Consider the following 22,082-nt stretch of genomic DNA (forward strand, 5'->3'; position numbering starts at 1 on the left):
TTGAACACAGTGCACGCAGACTATGCCAAAGCTATAGGATAAGAGTTTGAGAGATTGTGTGTACTCTCCTACTACCGTCTCTGTAAACTTTTCCTCAGTAAACTATTTTACATCTATATCATATGGTCCTATGGTGCTGTGTTGCATGACCTCCTTGAAAGATATTTCCTCATAGCTGTTCCTCTATTTGTTCCTCATTACAAATATAATAATACTAGTAAAGAGTTTACAAACCTGCCTGGCACAGAGTAAGCGTTATGTAAAGGTTAGTTATTTGTTTTTAAAAGGAGAATCAGGAAAGACTAGCAGTGTTCTAGAGTCAAATCAAGAGATAACAAAGGAGAGCTGGTAAACAATGTCAAATGCTACTAAAAACTCAAAGAATGAAAATAGGACACTGGGGGTGGCAACAGAGTGGTAGAAGTCAGATTGTATTAGGTTAAGGATTGGGTTGGAAGTAGAGTAAAACGGAATATAGAATGGTTTTTCTAAGAAATTTGGTGGCAAAAAAAAAAAAGACAAAGTACAAAGGTTAGTGCTTTTTTGCTTGCAAGTGACAGAAATCCAATTTGAAGGAGCTTTATAAAAGGGCTTACTATAAGAATATTGTGATGTCTCAGAAGGCAAGGTCGGTAATGTGGCTGAGTCTCAAAAGCATGTGGAACCAGGATCTTCAGGTATTCTTCTTCTTGTTCTTCTCTGTAGGTTTGTTTCATTTTCTCTCCTCCTTTCTCCAGACTAGTTGCATTGCTGCTTTGGCCAACATGGCAGGAAAGACAGCTATCAAGAGCTCTGGCGTCCTGCATTTTACAGTCCAAGCATGCAAAAAGATAGTGGAGTTTGTTTGCAGTTTGAGTTTCAAAATTCCTAAGAAAAGACTCTGGCCCTTAAACTAAGTGTCTAACCCTGGATGAATCAGCAGTAGCCAGGGATGATAGAGGTGAATGGATTGGAGCATAACATGACTATTCCTATTGCAAATATATATGAAATGCAATACAATGTGGAAGAAGTTCAAACAAAGTAAGTGTGCACTATAAGGATACACAGAGTATTTTCTTGAGGAGTAGGTATTATAAAGATGGGGTTTTAGTTTTTGTTGTTTAGGCTAGGGAAGGGATTTGAACATATTTTTATGAATGGGAGAAATCAAAGGGATGGGATTAAAGATAAAGGACATGAGGAATTTTTAATCTCAGGAAACAAACTGAGGGTTGCTGGAGTGGGGGGTGGGGTGGGAGGGATGGGGTGGCTGGGTGATAGACACTGGGGAGGGTATGTGCTATGGTGAGCGCTGTGAATTGTACAAGACTGTTGAATCACAGACCTGTACCTCTGAAACAAATAATGCAATATATGTTAAGAAAAAAAAAAGAAGATAGCAGAAGGGGAAGAATGAAGGGGGGGAAATCGGAGGGGGAGATGAACTGTGAGAGACTATGGACTCTGAAAAACAAACTGAGGGTTCTAGAGGGGAGGGGGGTAGGAGGATGGGTTAGCCCGGTGATGGGTATTAAAGAGGGCACGTACTGCATGGAGCACTGGATGTTATGCACAAACAATGAATCATGGAACACTACATCAAAAACTAATGATGTAATGTATGGTGATTAACATAACAATAAAAAATTTTTTAAAAAGGGAAAGAATGGAATTTAGTGCACAAGTACAAACACTGGCCTTTTAGAGAAACAGGACTTTCTAAGGTAGGAAGAAAATATGAATGCATGCTGGCATAGGCAGGTCTAGAAAGATGAAGGAAATTGGGGGAGATTGGACCTGAAGATCTATGAAGTATGTGGATAAGTTATCTCTTGAAAGTATGGGAGATGCAGTAAAGGGGGTAGTTGAAAAGAATAACAAATATTAACATTCCTGTCAAGAGGAAGAGGTTAAAGTTTGTCAAAATTAAGAGTCCAGCTCAGACTGGAAACTAAATTAATGAAGGTGTCAGACGTACAATGTGACTAAGTAATGTTCACTAGTCCGTGAACAAGAGCTCATAAGGCAGATGGTAGAAAGTCAGGAGAAAGGGAAAAAAGGGTGCTGGCCAAGAAGACTGAATCAGTAATTCAACTCTTAGACTCAAGTCACTAGTGAGTAGCAGTAAAAAAGATAAACTTTATTCCACTCCTGATAAGTAATTACACATTCTGAATTAGTGTTATTGAAATGGTACTGTCAACATTAATGGCTTTACTGTTTACATATTAGAAAAAATTAACTCCTAAGGACACATTTATATACACTTTAAATATTTGGTCTAAAGAAACAAATTGAATTCTTGAGAGATTTTTAAATTTGAAGGTTTAAATATGTCACCTTAATTTTGCTGCATTATTTTTATTCTACCATAAAGTTAGCCATGTATAAATGGGGCCACTAGCCTAAAGTCCATCTCCTGATACTTAGAACAAATCAGTTTCTTTGGAACACATACTTCTGTCATTATGTTAAATAATTCCACCTGTAAAACAGGAATAATAATAGTATATACCTCACAAAATAGATTATGTGAGGGGTGCCCGGGTGGCTTAGTCTGTTAAGCATCTGCCTTTGCTCAGGTCATGATCTCAGGTCCTGGGATTGAGTCCCACATCAGGCTCCCTGCTCAGCGGGGAGTCTGCCTCTCCCTTTCCCTCTGCCACTCCCATCTCGTGCTCTCTCTCTTTCCCCTCTCAAATAAAAAAAAAAAAAAAATAGGTTATGTGCATTTAGTGAGTTAATATAAAGGGCTTAGAATAGTGACTGATAAATGGTAAACGCTCAACAAAAGCCAGCCATTACTAGTACAATTGTGAACCTGTGGCAGAATGACTTCTAAATTCATATTACTCATTTTAAAAGTAAAGTATTACTAGAACAGTAAGCAAATAATGTTATTCTAATTGAAAATATACTCAACGTACTTATTATTCATTTTAACAGTGATTTTTATATAAAAAACAAAGACAAAGCAGCAAGTTTAAACCAAAAATGAGTAATGAATTAACTTTCACAACTTTTTAAAAATATACTGAAATAAAAATTTATTCAAAAGCAATAAAACAACAGCTTCTATGAAGTATGAGCTACATGTAATAAACACTGTACCAAAAATCTCATTTTTCATCATATCAACATCTTCATTTAATTACAAATTTTCTCCCTGGAATAATGCAAAAAAAAAAAAAAAAGATTAGCTTTTGAAATATGCTTATATTAATTCAGCATTAATGTCCACTATAATAATGAGGAGCATAACTTAAAGCAAGAGTGGGAAATATTTACTCAATTAAATATGAATCAGAAAAAGTCAATAATGGACCACATGGAATAAAAAAAGCAAGTAATTCTGGTTGGGGACATTGGGAGGGAGTGCAAAGTTAAACTAAATTGATATAAAAAACAAAAACAGAAGACATAAATATTTAGACACTGGTGTCACGCTATAGTTTGAGGGCACAGTTAAGGAAGACAGATGAAGGGCTACCTGAAAATAGTCAGTGAAAAAGAAGAGAAATAAGAACAGGAAAGGGAAATGACAAGAGAGAAATGTTTAAACAAAGAAACAGCACAACATAGAGAAGTAGAAAAATATATGAAAAAGGCCCAGGAGATTATTTTTTTTAAGAGGGAGAAAAAGAGAGCAGGGGGAGAGGGAGGGAGAGAATGAGAATCTCAAGCAGGCTCCACGCCCAGCACAGAGCCTGACATGGGGCCTGATCTCACAACCCTGAGATCATGACCCGAGCTAAAATCAAGAGTTGGACATTCAACTCACGGAGCCACCCAGGCGCCCCCGGCCCAGGAGATTATAAAAATACAGGTCAAATACTCTTGTTATACCCTGGTCTTTACTTGCTAGGGATTTGAAAATGTTACCATGTCCTTAGGTATTACCTGTGGTCTTGCTTCACCTTGTTTCTTTCCATCTCTGTTTTCCCTATAGCCTACTTTCTCAATTCTTATTTTTCATCTTATTGCATGGCATATGGACCACATTTGTAAACTATTTTTCCTTTTTGGAAATAAGATGGATATAAACAATACTTATAACTTCCTAATAAACCGTGAAATAGCTAATTAGTATTCGCGGCACAGTATTACATCGTTCAAATCTAAAACAGGAGTTTTTAACTTGCTGTCTCTGAACTCCTTTGATAATGTGTTCAAAATTTGTGCATGTGTAATTTTTTGTGACTTCTGAAGCTTTTGTCAGCGGCTTTATTGTGAATGGAACTGGCAACATAGTTAACTGTTAGGAAAATCATTATTTGGGCTACAACACAAGTAAAAGAGCTAACACTTATTAAGCACTTCTCACACAGTAATTTCTAGGTTTTCTTCTGCTGTATCTGTGGACTTTAAAACTGCACATTTTGGGGGCACCTGGATGGCTCAGTCAGTTAAGCATCTGCCTTCGGCTCAGGTCATGATCTCAGGGTCCTGGGATTAAGCCCAGCATCGGGCTCTCTTCTCAGCGGGGAGTCTGCTTCTCCCTCTGCCCCTCCCATTCTCTCTGTCTCCCAGATAAATAAAATCTTAAAAAAAAAACAAAAAAAACTGCACACTCTGGAGCAGGGCTGGATTAAGGCCAACTAATGCCCTCCACATAGCCCAACAATGATGCCCCATCACCCATCCATTGCTTAAAATAAAGAGCTTAAGGGTTCTTTGCACAAATCAGTGTATGACTTCAATGCCAGCTGGTTTTGCTCTCTACAGAAGTGAAACACACCATAAATCAGAAACAAATTTAGTATCTTGAGGACACTTTCAAATCAAACCTGAGTCATTCACAGATTACAATCTGTCACTGTACTAATCAAGTTTATCCTATATAAAGTTTTTTTTTTTTTTTAAGATTTTATTTATTTATTTGTCAGACAGAAAGAGAGCGAGGTGCAAGCAGAGGGAGAAGCAGGCTCCCGGCTGAGGAAGGAGCCCGATACGGAACGTGATCCCAGGACCTGCGGATCATGACCTGAGCCGAAGGCAGATGCTTAACTGACTGAGCCACCCAGGCGTCCCAAAATGAGTTCTATTTACCAGAAATAGACTGTTACATATCTAGGACTCTAGGGCCATTGGAATAGAGCAGATGTTCTCAAAGAAAGCAGTACTCCCCTCCTGGGGATGATTCTGAAAATTGGTGATAGTTCTTTTTGGTTGTCACTATGATGGGGAGATCCTGTTGCTGGCATATAACAGAGGGACAAAAGATGCCAGATATATTTGCAGGGCCATTTCACCCAACAAAACTATCTGCCTGGCAATCCTACTACACTTCCCTGGTCCTTTTATATTTTCTCATTTTCCAAGATAACTATTTCATATACCTTTCCCGTTCTTAATCATCTAGCACCTTACCCTGCCATAGCTCATAACCTTACTAAGAAAACCTTCACTAAGAAAATAAAGGCAATCAATAAAGAAATTGCTCCCTTCTCACCAAATCTTGTACTCCATGTGTTTCTGTACCCATATGTTGTACTTTCTCTCTACAGTAGATGAACTGTCTCTTTTATCCAAGGCCAATTCTACTTCTCTGCTGGATTCTATCTGTTTCAGCCTACCTTAGGAACTTTATTTCTTCTACTCTCTGTCTTGAATTATCAGTTTCCCTGTCTACCACTAATCATATGCTGTTTTATCTCTTATTCTAAAAAACAAAACTCTCCCTTGACATTTCATCTCCCTCATTTCTTTACATCAAAAGAGTTGCCTGTTTTTGGTGTTTCCTTTTCTTCTCCTATTCTCTGCTGATCACACTCTAACCAGGCTTTATCCTATTACCCTGAAGCCATTCTCATAAATGTCATCAATAGCTTGCATAATACCAAACACATCAATTATTAATCCTCACTTTATTTAGCAACATTTAATCTCTCTTTTCTGAAACATGTGATATATTACGTTTTCCTTATTTTTTCTATCTCACTGTTTAAATCTTACAGTTAGCTTTATTGGAGCCTCACTTCTTGCATGCTAAAAATAATTTAGCCTTACTAGTAAATTAGGCTTAATTTTGGGGCTGCTTTTTTCTACCTCCACTAATTCTCTGGACTTAATCCAGCATTATGGCTTTAGCAATGATCTATATGCTGATACCTAAATTTATAACTTCAGCCTCATTAACCCAGTCATTCGTTTGTCATCCTCACTTGGACATCTAATAGAAATCTCAAATTTAATATATCTAAAGTCAATCTTTTGAACTCTCCATGCTTCCAAATCTGTTCATCTCCTAGTATTCCCCAACTGAGTAAAAGCCCAACTACTCTTGCCAAAATCTTTGTGGAGTCTTCCTTGACTACTTCACTCAAGACCTACATTAAATCCTGTTGGCTCTATCTTCAAAATATATCCAGAAATGGAACTATTCTCAACACTTCCACATCTATCCTCCTGCCTACCCCAAATCATCTCTTGCCTGGATTATTACAAGTAGCCTCCTGGATAGTCTCTGCTCTTATTCCTTTGTCATTCATTCTTCCTAAAACAGCCACAGTGATCCTTTAAAAACATAAATCAGATAAATGTCATTTCCCTAAGCAGAATCTTCCAATGCCTTCCCATCACACTTCAAAAAAAATCCAAAGTTCTTATAGGAGTTACAACACTGTTAGAGCACCCCCAGCCCCACCTTACAACCCAACACCTAGCATCATCTCTTATCTCCTACTCCTTTCCCTCTTGTTTATACCAAGCCATCAGTACCCCTCCTAGCTGTTTTTTGTACATACCAGGCAGGCTACCACCCCAGGACTTTAGTACCTGTTGTTCACTTTCCTCCAATGCTCTTCCTTTAGCTATTGGGATAGCTTGCTTCCTTACTTCCTACGAGACTCTGATCAAATGTGACCTTCTTGAGACACCTTCCCTGACCACCCTATCTAAAACAGCACCCCCATCACACTGCATGCTCTTACATATTTCCACCTAGCATTAGAGCATATGTCTATTATGGATGGTCTCCCAACTAAAATGTAACCTCTGTTCGGACAGGGTCTTAGTCATTTTTGTTTATTTCTATGATTCCAGTGCCTGGTGTATAGTAGATGCTCAATAAATAATGAAATGGCTGAAAATGATAAAAAATAAACACTGTAGTTTTAAAGGCTAGATGAAAACTAATTTTATCAGGCATTATATACAGTCTTATCAGGCATTATACACAATTGCCTAGTTTACTGTTCCATCTGACTTGCTATACTCTTGAAATTTCATTTGAAAATTTTATTTAACATAGTTTTTTGCTTATAAGTAGTAAATTAAGCTCTTTTCAATGTGGAGAAATGAAAAGGTCTATCAGTCTTTGTCTTGGATCCAATCTAAAAATGCTTTTTAAATTTTTTAGGCCACCAATGTTATTTTGAAAATGAAACAAATGAACATTTGAAAAATGTTCTATATGCAAATTATAGATTAAATGCTTATAAAAAATGTTGAGGGGCACCTGGATGGCTCAGTTGGTTAAGTGTCTGCCTTTGGCTCAGGTCATGATCTCAGAGTCCTGGGATCAAGTTCCTCATCAGGCTCCCTGCTCATCAGGGAGTCTGCTTGTCCCTCTGCCTCTGCCCCTCCCCCCCCAGTTCCTGCACACAGGTTCTCTCTTTGTCTCTCTCTCTCTTCTCTCAAATAAAATCTTTGTAAAAAATGTTGAGTGTCTGTAAGGTATGTGTAATAGGGACAGAACTGCCTATTCAGTATGATATGCTCAAGGAATAATGGAAGTAGATAAATCATGTAAATGAGATACCCTGCACTGTGGAAGTCTACAAAACAAAGGTCATCTTAATTTTTTACTAGAATGGTTTCCAGGAAGTCTAGAAACACAACTGATTTTGGAGCTCCAAAAACGTTTTCCAATTAAGCTGACCCTTGAATAAATAACATGGGTTGACCTTTGAATAACACAGGTTTGAACTACACAGGTCTACTTATATGCTAATTTTTTTCAATAAATATATTGGAAATTTTTTTGGAGATTTGCAACAATTTGAAAAAACTCACAGAAGGCCCTCACAGCCTAGAAATACTGAAAAATTAAGAAAAATGTATGTCATGTGCATAAAATATACACAAATCTATTATAAAAAGTTAAGATTCATCAAAATTTATACACAGACTATATATGGCACCATCTGCAGTCGAAATGTAAACAAATGTAAAGGCAGAGGATTAAATAACTGCATAAAATTAAATATAGTACTACTGTAATAATCTTGTAGCCACCACCTGTTGTTTTGGGGTGAGCTCAAGTATTGTATTGCTTAAAACACTGTGTGACATTAATCATCTCCACATGAGTAGTTCGTCTCTCCAGTAAATTATGTATTGCAATAAAAGAGTGACCTCTTGCAGTTCTCACATATTTTTCTGGTGTTTAGTGCAATACCATAAACTTTTGAAAAACATCAAGGGACCCATACAAAGTGCTGCTAGTAATGTTGGAAGTGCTCCCAAGAAGCAGAGTAATGACATTACAAGAAAAAACTGAATTGCTTGTTATGTACTGTAGATTGAGGTGTGCAGCTGTGGATGCCCACCATTTCAAGATAAGTGAATCCAGTGTAAGGGCCATTGTAAAAAAAGAAAAGGAAATTTGTGAAGCCATCACTGCAGTTAGGCTAGCAGGTATGAAAACCTTGAACTTTTTATCTTGTGTTGAAAATGCAACTTTTACGTGACTGTAAGAATGCTGTAAGAAAGGCATGCCTATAGACTCTAATACAATTCAAGAAAAAGCAAAATCATTGTATGACAATTTAGAACAAAGGAAAGGTAAAGGGTCCAAAGCTGGAGAATTTAATGCCAACAAAGTATGGCTTGATAATTTTAGAAATAGGTTTATACTAAAAAATGTCAAGGTAACCAAGAAGCAGCAGACAGTTCAGGGATGCCATTAAGAAAATCACTAAGGAGAAAGGATTATCTGCCTGGACAGGTTTTTAATACAGACAAAAATGTCCTATTCTGGACAAAAATACCCCAAAGCACATTTATTTTTATGACATGGACCCTTCTATGATATGGGCACTGAACCTAAAGCAAATGGTGGAAGAAGGATTGGTACCGTATAAAAACATTTTTAAAGAAATGCAAAAGCAAAAAAAAAAAAAAAAATCAGAAATTGTGATGTATTTTCCTAAAATTATACCAAATGTACCTGCCTCTCCTGTCTCCCCTTCCACCTCCTCCAGCCTTTCTGCCTCTGCCACCCTTCAGACAGCAAGACCAACCCCTCCTCTTTCTCAGCCTACGCAGTGAGAAGACAAGGATGAAGACCTTTATGACAATCCACTTCCACTTAACAAATAATCATGCCGTACAGTTAATAAACTTATCTTTTGAGTGTTTCCATGTGAAAATCTAGTAATGTATGACAAGAACTGGATGAGACATTTACGTGTCACCATCATCACCTAAGTACCGATCATATAGAACATCATGTGCAAGATCTGTATGGAAGTGGACAGATTATCCTAACATGGGTGTAAGGTAATATTTAATATAAACTTCATAATGTGTTAGTTTTCTTACTGTTTTATAACTTTGCTTTCAAAGAATAACATCACCATACAGTGTGCCCTTCTCTCTAGTAAATGAAGAAGGTGCACAGCAGCCCATCATCACAGGTAAGTGGTTTTTAAAAAAATATAACACTATTTCCAATACTGTATTATGAATATGTCTAGAATATTGTTTGCCATAAAAATTTTTATAATGATTCATTCATTAGCGTTTAGGCAAAGCTACCATAAAGCATTCATCTTGCTACTCCTTCCTTTTCAATGCATGAATTATTATACCTGTAAATGAATAGGAATTTTTCGCATTATCTTTTCATTTTTGATATCTGGTGTTAGTTATGCATATAACATATACAGTATTTTGTGTAAGACATATTGATGTAGGTACTGACAGATAATTCATCTTAGATGATATAGAACAGTATCAATAAAATCTAGTACTGTAAATGTATTTTCTCTTATGATTTTCTTAACATTTTCTTTTCTCTAGTTTATTGTAAGAATACAGTATATAGTATATATAACATACAAAATATGTGTTAAGTTGACTGCTTAGCTTATCAGTAAGGCCTCCAGTCAACAGGCTATTACTAGTTAAGTTTTGGGAAAGTCAAAAGTTATATATGCATTTTTAGCTGCACTGGGGTGGGGGAGGGAGGCGGGGTCAGTGCCCCTAACCCCTGCATTATTCAAGGGTCAACTTTATTCTGGAGTTCAAACTACTTTCCTAATATGACGCAGACTTAGTTCTTTAATCAAATGTATAGGCTATTTTAATCAAAGTTAATTTTTAAAGCTAAATTCTCAACCCTACTTACAATGGATTTTTTTGAACTTTCAATATTTGCATATCACTTAACGGCATGCTTCATTTCAATATATGGATTTTCCTACAAATTATTATAACTTCAAGTGTATGACATACATACCTGAGGTAAACCAGCACCTGTTTGCATAGAAGGCTTTTTTAACAGTCTCACTTCTTTGTTTATGTATCTTAGCATTCCACTGAGAGTACTGAAGTCATTACTCTCAGAACTATCATCTTCTGGGTCATACGTGAGAGGTTTAAATGAGTCTGACTGGGTGTAAGTCAGATCCTTCTGGCTTTCTTCTAATGTTGAAGGCTGTTCTAACTGCATTTTTTTTAAGTCCTGTAGTAATTCTTCAGAAAGATCTTCATCACTACGTGTCTTGACACTAAGGTCACTGGCACTAATAGAGCGACGTAGCTTTCTATACTTGAAAAAGGCTGTGTGAGAATGTTTAGCAAATTTTGGATCTTGAATGTCAGGCATAATTTCTGTTGCAGATGTAAGCAGGGCTGGTAGAAACTTGATGTCTTCTGTCCTTTCACGCCCAGAAATTTTGGCTTGTAATCTGGTTAATTCTGATTCCTGTAGAAAAATAGGCACATAGTAGGTGTTCAGTACATTTTTGTTAAATGAATAAGTTACTTAGATGTCATCCAAGAGTCCATGATTTTCTAAGTCAACCTTCTGCCCAGAACACAAATTCCTTTTAAAACATCCCATGAGACTCCAAGCTCTGTTTAAATCCTTCATTTTGGGACAATTACATATGTTCACTGGAAATATGTTAAAACTATGCTAAGGAATCCCATGAAAACTAGATTTACCTTACACCAATGTTTTTCTTTTTAAGTGCTAATGATAGCACCTTCTAGTAATTTATATTTAAGACTGAAATCTTATATCTAAAAATTTCTTTTCAAAGTATAATGGTACACTGTCTTTTACTAATCTAACGTATATGTACATACAAAAAAACTACTCCCTTCAGAATTTCTAATAGGAAATAAATTTATATTAACTATTATGCTTCACATGTCCTCTTTACAAGAAAGCTTCATTACACCAGAAATTTTTCAAAGAAAAACCTTTCAAAAAGTGATTTAGTAAGGACTGACTTATTAAATATTAAACTTTTCATTCCTACTATTTTTCCATGTCCTTCATATGGGTCCCCTGACCCAACTTTGGGATCATAAGAATGAGACTGCATATACTGAAAAACCATAAAGCCTAAAAAAATGAAGAGAAGACATACGTTAAATAATGTGTAATAGTCTTCTGTTCAAGTACATTTTCTGTTTCTTATAGGTATCCATAAAATATATATTTCTAGATCACTTTTAATCTAATAGTATCTATTCTTTCTAAAAATACTGTGCTTACTAAAACTGTCATAACCACACAATACATTACAAAATGAAAGTTTAAAATGCTTATTTCACTTCTTTGATATCTACTACTTTATCTAAATGTTATTTACAAGCAGCTAGAGTGCCAACTTTTGTCGTAAATCTTGTATTTACATTCTGATAATCACAATTAATAAAGTAGCTATAGAGTTAACACATACAAGGTTATGTGCAGTTGAAATATTTTTTAACTCTAGCCACAGAGTTATCTAGCCATAATTGAGAATTGTGGTATCTTAGATAAATAGGAGTCCATGTTAACTTTCAGTTTAACACTTAGCTTTTATAATGAAATGTAGTATACTGAATACGTTAAACAGAATTCAACTTTTTCTTAAGACTTGAAGAATTTCACTGTTGTGGTCACTATTATAATAGTGTGCCATAATATAGTAATGCCTTTAGGGCTCTCAGCAACTGGTCTAAGCTTTGCCCTTGCTCTAGTTAACCTCAAATAACAGGGTATTTGTGAGGGTACTAAAGGAAGTGAGCTGGAAAGATCAGTTGCCTCAAACACTGTTCTTTCTTCTCCCTCACTTCTGTTTCTGTTCTGTCATTTACTGCTGCTGTCAATGGAATTGCTGTCCATCATTTATAGCTACTTCTAATTGTTATAGTTATGCCAACTTCTGCTCTTCTGTTAGCTTTTTTTTCTTCTATCCTCCTTAACTCTTCTTCAGTCTAGACTTTAGAGCCAGTTAGTACTGACTTTGAGAATTACTGTCAAAAACTTCTGAATAATTAAGTGCAATCCAATTCTATTTATTTCATTAGTAATAATTAACAAGTGAGCAGAGATAACTATAACAAGGAATACACAATGCAGAATCTTTAAAATTTTAGTCAATTTTTCACAGTGAAGTTATATAATTTTATATAAATGTTGTAAATCTCCAGAACACTAGGTATATTTATGTCTCTAAAAAAGCATATAGTGTTCGATCTAATTTTAGATTATGTCCAGTGGCGCCTGGCTGGCTCAGACAGTGTAGCACATGATTCTTGATGTCAGGGTTGCCAGTTCGAGCCCCATGTTGGGTGGAGAGATTACTTAAAAATAAAATCTTAAAAACAAAAGATTCTGTGTATTCAGCTTTCCTTACTGTGAATAACAGGTATATTATAAAAGGAATTTGAGTGTGGGGCGCCTGGGTGGCTCAGTTGGTTACGCGACTGCCTTCGGCTCAGGTCATGATCCTGGAGTCCCGGGATCGAGTCCCACATCGGGCTCCCTGCTCGGCGGGGAGTCTGCTTCTCCCTCTGACCCTCCTCCCTCTCATGCTCTCTGTCTCTCATTCTCTCTCTCGCAAATAAATAAAATCTTTAAAAAAAAAAAAAAAAAGGAATTTGAGTGCTCAGCTTAGTAACTAGAAATATTTCTAAAATATTATTTGAATTTTTTTGCTTTTTAATTTCCATTTTGTAATAAAATCATTTATTGCTTCATAGCTATCAGTGAACTTTTTTGTAAGGTCTTAGCTAGCAATGTTAATCTCATACATATTGGTAGTTTTGAACTAATATTAAAACTTTTTATCTCTATGCATCAGTACTAATATTAATTCCAAATTCTACATTAAACTGCCATAATCAATAGGAGTGAATCAGTAGCAATGGGCTATTATTTGAAAAATGATGTACAGTAAATTTTTTTTTTAAGATTTTATTTATTTATTTGACAGAGAGAGACACAGCGAGAGAGGGAACACAAGCAGGGGGAGTGGGAGAGGGAGAAGCAGGCTTCCCACCGAGCAGGGAGCCCGATGTGGGGCTCGATCCCAGGACCCTGAGATCACGACCTGAGCCGAAGGCAGACGCTTAACGGCTGAGCCACCCAGGCGCCCCTGTACAGTAAATTTTTTAAAATACAAAGGAACTTTGTTCAATGAAAAATGCTCCTACTTGTAAGTACATTAAGTGTGGAACCCTCTAAAGTAAACATAATTAAGTCTGTATTTGAATAAGTTCTAGTCTGAGATGGTGACAGAGGTGATTCCTCCCATGACACACTGAATCTACAGCTACACATGGAGCAATTCCCTCTCAAAGAAGCTAGTTGAGCAACACCTACACATTGGGTTAATAATACCTACAAAAGGGCCATTCAGTGGGAGGAAACACTTGACTCCCAGCTTCTCCCTGAGGAGTGAAGGGTTTGGGCCCCACATCGAACACCCCAACTTTTAATACTGCCACTTGAGGGATGGGTGCCAAAAACCTACCTCTAGAAAGCTAAGAGGACTTGTATTCATGAGACCTACAAGACTAAACAAAAAAACCCAGTTCTTAATGGGCTCACAACAATGTGGTATGGCTATCTACCCAGGGATCAGCACAGAAGGAGCGGGCAAAAAGAGTCCATCTCTCCGTCTTTCCCTGAAAGAGTCTTATTTGTATACTTTAAAAGCTTCTGCCTAAGGGTCAGTTTTCTAATTTCGCGCATGTCTAGGAGATTGTGATCCTCTAGAGCACCAGGGAAACTAGCAGACACCACCTCTTCCCTCGAGCCTGCTTCAAATTTCCAGTATCTTCTTGGAAGGAACTTGTACACATCTGGCACTCAAGCTTTTGAAGCTGCTGCCCACGGGACAGGCCTCTGGACTACATGACTCTATAGCCAACAGGATCTGCATTCATGTGTCCAAAAGGACTGTGGCAAAGCAGTTCTTAGTAGGCAGAGCAGCACACCCTCATGGCTATACACGTAAGTCCAGCACCGCGGGACCAGAGAATAAAGCCCATCTCTCAGTTTCTCCCTGGAAGGACCTCAATTACACTTTCCTAGCTGTTACCTGAGGGTCTAGCTTTTAGTCAGCCTACATCTAGGTGCTGACTGAGATCCTCCTCTTTGGAATACTGACAAATCTTGTCACACCCTCAACTACGGGGAGCCACCTAGAACAGAGAAGGCTGCTTGGACAATCACAAAGGTTTGAAAAACAAGGAATTCAGAACAGGATGATCAATAAGGCATATCTCCTACACAAGACCACTCTGTCAAGACTGGGAAAGGTGGCTGAGGAAAATGAAGATACAGGGGAATATGTTCCATACAAAAGAATAAGCTGAAATCCTAAAAACAGAAATTAATGAGACACAGCGTGATTTACCTGACAAAGAGTTCAAAATAACAGTTATAAAGATGCTCACCAAAGTTAGGAGAACAATGCATGAACAAAGTGAGAATTTCAACAAAGAGACAGAATATACAAGTACCAAAAAGAAATCACAGAGTGAAAATACAATAACTAAACTGGAAAATTCAACAAAGAGCTTCAACAGCAGACTAGATCAAAGAGAAGAAAGGATCAGAGGACTCAAAGGGCAGTAGAATTCAATCAGAGAAGCAGAAAGAAAAAAATGAAAAAGGGTGAAACTAGCCTAAGGGACTAATGGGACACCATCAAGAGGACAAACATACACATTATAGGGGTCCCAGAAGGAGAAGAGAGAAAGGAGCACAAAGTTTATTTAAAGAAATAATGGCCAAAAACTTCTTTAACTTGAGAAAAGAAATAAACATCCAGATCCAGGAAGCCCAGTGAATTCCAGATATGATGAATCCAGAGACCCAAACTGAAACACTTTATAATTAAATTGTCAAAAATCAAAGACAAAGAGAAAATCTTAAAAGAGGGAGACGCAGTTGGGAGCCAAAAGGACTAGAGGGATTGTCTGCAGGAGGGAAGGACACTGTGGGCATGGAGAAGGGAAAAGAACACACCCCATGCTAGAACTCCAGGCATGAGGACCTGCACTGGGAAGATAAATTCCTTTAATATTTGGCTTTAAAAACCTTAGGGATCCGGGCGCCTGGGTGGCTCAGTCGTTAAGCGTCTGCCTTCGGCTCAGGTCATGATCCCGGGGTCCTGGGATCGAGGCCCACATCGGGCTCCCTGCTCTGCAGGAAGCCTGCTTCTCCCTCTTCCACTTCCCCGGCTTGTGTTCCCTCTCTCGCTATCTCTCTCTCTGTCAAATAAATAAATTAAAAAAAATAATAGATTAAAAAAAAAAAAAACCTTAGGGATCCAACTCCATGAGTTCTTACAATCAGTGGGGCTTACAACCTGGAACTTTAAAAATCAGCAGGCTGGGGGCGCCTGGGTGGCTCAGTTGGTTAGGCGACTGCCTTCGGCTCAGGTCATGATCCTGGAGTCCCAGGATCGAGTCCCGCATCGGGCTCCTTGCTCAGCAGGGAGTCTGCTTCTCCCTCTGACCCTCCCCCCTCTCATGCTCTCTCTCTCTCTCATTCTCTCTCAAATAAATAAATAAAAATCTAAAAAAAAAAAAAAAAAAAAATCAGCAGGCTGGGCTCTGGGCGAGCTGGAAGGGTGGAGCCCCCACCCTTAAAGAGACAGAGCAACAAACAGCCCCATGGAGATACAGCTTGCTAACACTGTGCCCTGTCCCTCTCCTCTGTCCTCCTGTGGACTCACCCTATCCAACCTAGCCTGGGCAAGAGTTTTCAAAAGTGGATCCAAGTCCCTTGCCGTAGCAGACTAGCAAATACCTTGCTAACACCGTGCACCCTACTGCTGTGTTCTCCTGCAGACCTGCCTTTGACAGGAGTCCATCCAAAGTGGTGGCACAGGTTAGCTGTCTGAAAGCAGCCATGATAAGGGGTCACCATCACTCCAAAGTGACTCCTGGCCCAGGAAGAGGGGAAGATAACCACACACACCAGTACAATTGTGGTCCCAGCAGTGGGGTGGGGGCAGACATCTGGTCTGACTGCAGGCCTCGCCCACCAACAAAAGCTTCTCAGGGGGACAATAGAGGGAGAACACCCTGCAAATCAGAGCCATTGCAGATGACTGGACTGAAGGCAAATGCAGCTCAGCCACAATAGTAGGGCACATATAACACACTTAAGAGACACCCCTGAAGCATGAGGTTCTGGTGAATAGGGGATATTGCAGTGCAGGGCACTACAGAATCTCTTCTTCATTAGGCTGTGACTTTCAAGATCAGAAGACATAGCTGACATTCCTAACAGAGACAGAGAAAGACAAAATGAGGTGGCAGAGGACTTTATCTCAAATGAAAGAACAGGACAAAATCACAGCAAGAGAGCTTAATGAAACAGAGATAATATGCCTGGTGGAGAATGTAAAGTAATAGTCATACATAAAGATACTCAATGGACTTGAGAAAAGAGTTACATACAAGGGACCCTATAAGGCTATTAGCTGATTTTTCAGCAGAAACATTGCAGGCCAGAAGATAGTAGCATGATATATTCAAAGTACTGAAAGAAAAAAAACATGCAACCAAGAAATAGAAAATTCTTATTTTTTTTAACTTAAATTCAATTAGCCAACATACGGTGTATCATTAGTTTTTGATAAAGTGTTCAATGAGTCATTCGTTGCGTATAACACCCAGTGCTCATCACATCACATGCCCTCCTTAATGCCCATCACCCAGTTACCCCATTCCCCCACCCACCTCCCTATCTGCAACCCTCAGTTTGTTTCCTGGAGTCAAGAGTCTCTCATGGTTTGTCTTCCTCTGATTTCTTCCCATTCAGTAAAAGAAAATTTGAACATGCCAAATACCAACAATCAAATTGATTCAGTAATCAAATAACTCCCAACAAACAAAAGTCCAGGACCAGATTGCTTCAAAGGTGAATTCTACCAAACATTTAAAGAAGAGTTAATACCTATTCTTCTCAAACTATTCCAAAAAATAGAAGGAAAACTTCCAAATTCATTCTATGAGGCCAGCATTACCCTGATACCAAAACCAGACAAAGACACTACAAAAAAAGAACTACAGTCCAATATCACTGATGAACACAGATGCACTCGTATGTGGAATATAAGAAACAGTACAGAGGATCATAGGGGAAGGGAGGGAAAACTGAATGGGAAGTCATCAGAGAGAAAATCCATGAGAGACTCTTAACAATAGGAATTGTTAAGGGAAACAAACTGAGGGTTGCTGGAGGGGAAGTGGATGGGGGCTGGGTAATTGGGTGATGGGCATTAAGGAGGGCATGTGATAAGCACTGCGTGTTAAACACAACAATGAATTACTGAACTCTACATATGAAACTAATGATGTACTAGGTGTTGGCTAATTGAATTTAAATTAAAAAAATCCTCAACAAAATATTAGCAAACTGAATCCAACAATACATTAAAAAAAACATTCACCACGATCAAGTGGGATTTATTCTGGGGATGCAAGGGTGGTTTGCTATTCAACACTAGAAAGGATAAGAACCATATGATCATTTCAATAGGCTCAGAAAAACCATTTGACAAAGTACAACATCCATTCGTGATAGAAACTCTCAACAAACTTTTATAGGGAATATACCTCAACATAATAAAGGCCATATGTCAAAAACCTATGGCTAACATCATACTCAATGGTGAAAAACTGAGAACTTTTCCCCAAAGACCAGGAATAAGACAAGGATGTCCGGGGCGCCTGGGTGGCTCACTTGGTTAAGCGACTGCCTTCGGCTCAGGTCATGATCCTGGAGTCCCGGGATCGAGTCCCACATCGGGCTCCCTGCTCAGCAGGGAGTCTGCTTCTCCCTCTGACCCTCCTCCCTCTCATTCTCTCTCTCGCAAATAAATAAAAATCTTAAAAAAAAAAAAAAAAAAGACAAGGATGTCCACTCTCACTACTTTTATTCAACACAGTATTAGAAGTCCTAGCTATAGTCCTACCTGTGTCCTAGCCATGGTAATCAGACAAGGAATAAAATGCATCCAAATTAGTAAGAAGTAAAATTATCACTATTTGCAGATGACATGATACTATATATAGAACCCTAAAGACTCCACCAAAAAACTACTGGAATTGATAAAGGAATTCAATAAGATTGCAGAATACAAAAATCAATATTCAGAAATCCGTTGCATTTCCATATACTACTAACGAAGTAGCAGAAAGAGAAATTAAGAAGAAGAAATTAAGAGTTCCACTTACAATTGTACCAAAAATAATAAAATACCTAGGAATAAACTTAACCAAGGAGTTAAAAGACCTATACTCTGAAAACTATAAACACTGATGAAAGGAACTGAAAATGACACAAACAAATGGAAAGATTCCATGCTCATGGATTGGAAGAATATTGTGGAAATGTCCATACTACCCAAAGCAATCCACAGACTTAATGCAATCCCTGTCAAAATACCAACAGCATTTTTCACTGAACTATAACAAAGAAACCTAAAGTTTGTATAGAACCATGAAAGACCCTGATAGCCAAAGAAATCTTGAAAAAGAAGAACAAAACTGGAGGTATCATAATTCCAGATTTCAAGATGTACCACAAAGCTGTAATAATCAAAAGAGTATAGTACTGGCATAAAAACAGACCCATAGATCCAGAGAACAGAACAGAGAGCCCAGAAATATACCCACAATTATATGGTCAATTAATCTTTGACAAAAGAGGCAAGAATATACAATGGGAAAAAGTCTCTTCAACCAATGTTGTTGGGAAAATTGGACAGCTGCATGCAAAAAAAATGAAATTGGACCACTTTCTTACACCATACACAAATATAAACTCAAAATGGCCTAAAGGCCTAAATGTGAGACCTGAAACCATAAAAATCCTAGAGCAGAGCACAGACAGTATTTTTTCTGACATCAGCTATAGCAACATTTTTCTAAATATGTCTTCTGAGGCAAGGGAAACAAAAGAAATGATAAACTATTGGGACTTGATCAAAATCAAAAGCTTCTGCACAGGTGCATGGGTGGCTCAGTCAGTGAAGCATCTGCCTTCAGCTCAGGTCATGATCCCGGGGTCCTGGGATGGAGCCCGTGTCCCTCCTGAGAGGGAGCCTGCTTCTCCCTCTCCCTCTGCCTCTGCCCTTCCCCCTGACTTGTGCTTGGTCTCTCTCTCTTTCACTGTCTCTCTCAAATAAATAAAATCTTAAAAAAAAAAAAAAAAAAAGCTTCTGCACAGCAAAGTAAACAACAAAACTAATGGAATGGGAGAAGATACTTGTAAATGACATATCTGACAAAGGGCTAGTATCCAAAATATATAAAGAATTTATACACCTCAACTCCAAAAAACCAAATAATCCAGTTTAAAAATGGGTGGAAGACATGAACAGACATCTCTCCAAAGAAGACATAGAGATGGCCAACCGACAAAATGACAGATGCTCAATGTAAATAACCATCAGGGCAATGCAAATCAAAACCACCATGAGATATCACCTCACACCTGTGTAAATGGCTAAAAATCAACAACACAAGAAACAAAAAGTGTTGGCAAAGATGTGGAGAAAAAGGAACCCTCTTGCACTGCTGGTAAGAATGCAAACTGGTGCAGTCACTGTGGAAACAGTATGGAGGTTCCTCAAAAAGCTAAAAATAGAACTACCATATGACCCAGCAATTGCACTACTGGGTATTTACCCCCAAAATACAAAAACAGTAATTAAAAGGGACACATGTACCCCTATGTTTATTGCAGCATTATTTACAACAGCTAAGATATGGAAGCAGCCCGTGTCCACTGAAAGATGAATGAATAAAGATGTGAGATATATACACACACACACACACACACACACACACACTGGAATATTATTCATCCATAAAAAAGAATGAAATCTTGCCATTTGCAATGACATGGATGGAGCTAGGGAGTATAATGCTAAGTGAATTAAGTCAGTTAGACAAAGACAAATACCCTATAGGATTTCACTCATATGTGGAATTTAAGAAACCAATAAAACAAGCAAAAGAAAAAGAGAGAGAGAGATAAACAACAAACGGACTCTTAACTACAGAGAACAAACTGATGGTTACCAGAGGGAGGTGGGTGGGAGGATGGGTAAAATAGGTGATGGGGATTAAGGAGAGCACTTGTCATGATGAGCACAGGGTGAGATATAGAATTGTTGAATCACTATATCGTACACTGAAAACTAATATAACACTATATCGTACACTGAAACTAACACTGTATGTTAACTATATTGGAATTTAAAATAAAACTTCAAAAATTTTAAAAATAAAATAGATTAAAAAAATATATTCCATGTAAATGGAAATCAAACTAATACTGGAGTAGCTATACTTATATCAGAAAAAACAATATTCAAGCCAAAACTGTAAGAAGAGACAAAGAATGTCATTATATAATGATAAAAGGGTCAATCTAATAAGAGTATATTACATAAATATTTATGGGCCAAAAAACATAGAAGCACCTAAATATATAAAGCAAATATTAACAGACCAGAAGGGAGAAAAAGACAGAAACATAATAATGGTAGGGGACTCAAATACCCCATTTTCATCAATGGCTAGATCAAGGCAGAAAAATCAATAAGGAAAAATTGGACTTAAACCACACATAATATCAAATGGACTTAACAGACATTTGCAGAACATTCCATATAGCATAAGGCCTATATAAATTCTTCTCAAACATACAAGGAACATTCTCCAAGGTAAACCATGTGTTAGGCCAAAAACCAAGTCTTAATAAATTTTAGAAGACTGAAATATTAATATATTCCAACCACAATGGTATAAAACTAGAAATAAATTACAAGAAAATTGACAATTCACAAATACATGGGGATTTAAAAATATGCTAATGAACAGCCAACAGGCTAAAGTAATTTAAAAAAATTACCTCAAGACAAATGAGAATGGAAATACAAAATGCCAAAAACTATGAGATATAGCAAAAACATTTTTAAGAAGGAAGTTCATAGTGATAAACATCTACATTAGAAAACAAGAAAGATCGCAAATAACCTAACTTCACACTTTAAGGACCTAAAAAAAGAACAACAAACTAAGCCCAAAGTTAGGAGAAGGGGAAATAACAAAGATCAGAGCAGAAATAGAGACTAAAAAGACTAAAAAGTCTTTTTAGGCACTAGGGCGCCTGGGTGGCTCAGTTGGTTAAGCGTCTTCATGATCTCAAGGTTCTGAGATCCAGCCCTGCATCGGGCTCTCTGCTCAACATCGAGTCGGCTTCTCCCTCTCCCTCTGCCTATGTGATCTCTTTCTCTCTTTCAAATAAATAAATAAAATCTTTAAAAAAAAAAAAAGATCAATGAAACTGAGAAGGGGGCTTTTAAAAAGCTAAACAAAATACACAAATATTTAGCTAGATTTACCAAAGGAAAAAAGGGCCCAAATAAATAAAATCAGAAATGAAGGAGAAGACATTTCAACTACTACCAAAGAAATACAAAGAATCATTACAGACTGATACAAAGACTTATATGCCAACAAAGTGGACTAGAAGAAACAGATAAATTCCTAGAAACATAAAATCTACCGAGACAATCATGAAAAAATAAGAGTATCTGAACAAACCAATTAATAGT

At 37.6% G+C, this 22,082-nt stretch overlaps 1 protein-coding gene across 6 annotated transcripts in view; it reads right to left on the minus strand.

Moving 5' to 3' along the window:
- Positions 1–2,101: 2,101 nt before the first annotated feature.
- CCDC18 (coiled-coil domain containing 18) overlaps positions 2,102–22,082 on the minus strand; it is a 107,657-nt gene continuing 87,676 nt past the window's right edge. For 2 of the 6 annotated variants that reach the window (XM_078072743.1, XM_078072748.1), the window contains 2 exons: positions 10,448–10,915; positions 8,927–9,244 (listed from right to left, as the gene is read on the minus strand). In XM_078072743.1, the coding sequence (XP_077928869.1) occupies positions 9,140–9,244; positions 10,448–10,915 (573 nt within the window). In that variant the 3' untranslated portion in view covers positions 8,927–9,139. Of the gene's footprint in view, positions 3,149–8,926; positions 9,245–10,447; positions 10,916–22,082 lie in introns of those variants that run through there. The other 4 variants (XM_078072746.1, XM_078072747.1, XM_078072744.1 and 1 more) reach the window with 3 other exon arrangements.

This window comes from Halichoerus grypus, chromosome 5 (genome assembly GCF_964656455.1).
Source record: "Halichoerus grypus chromosome 5, mHalGry1.hap1.1, whole genome shotgun sequence".
Classification (NCBI taxonomy): Eukaryota; Metazoa; Chordata; class Mammalia; order Carnivora; family Phocidae; genus Halichoerus; species Halichoerus grypus.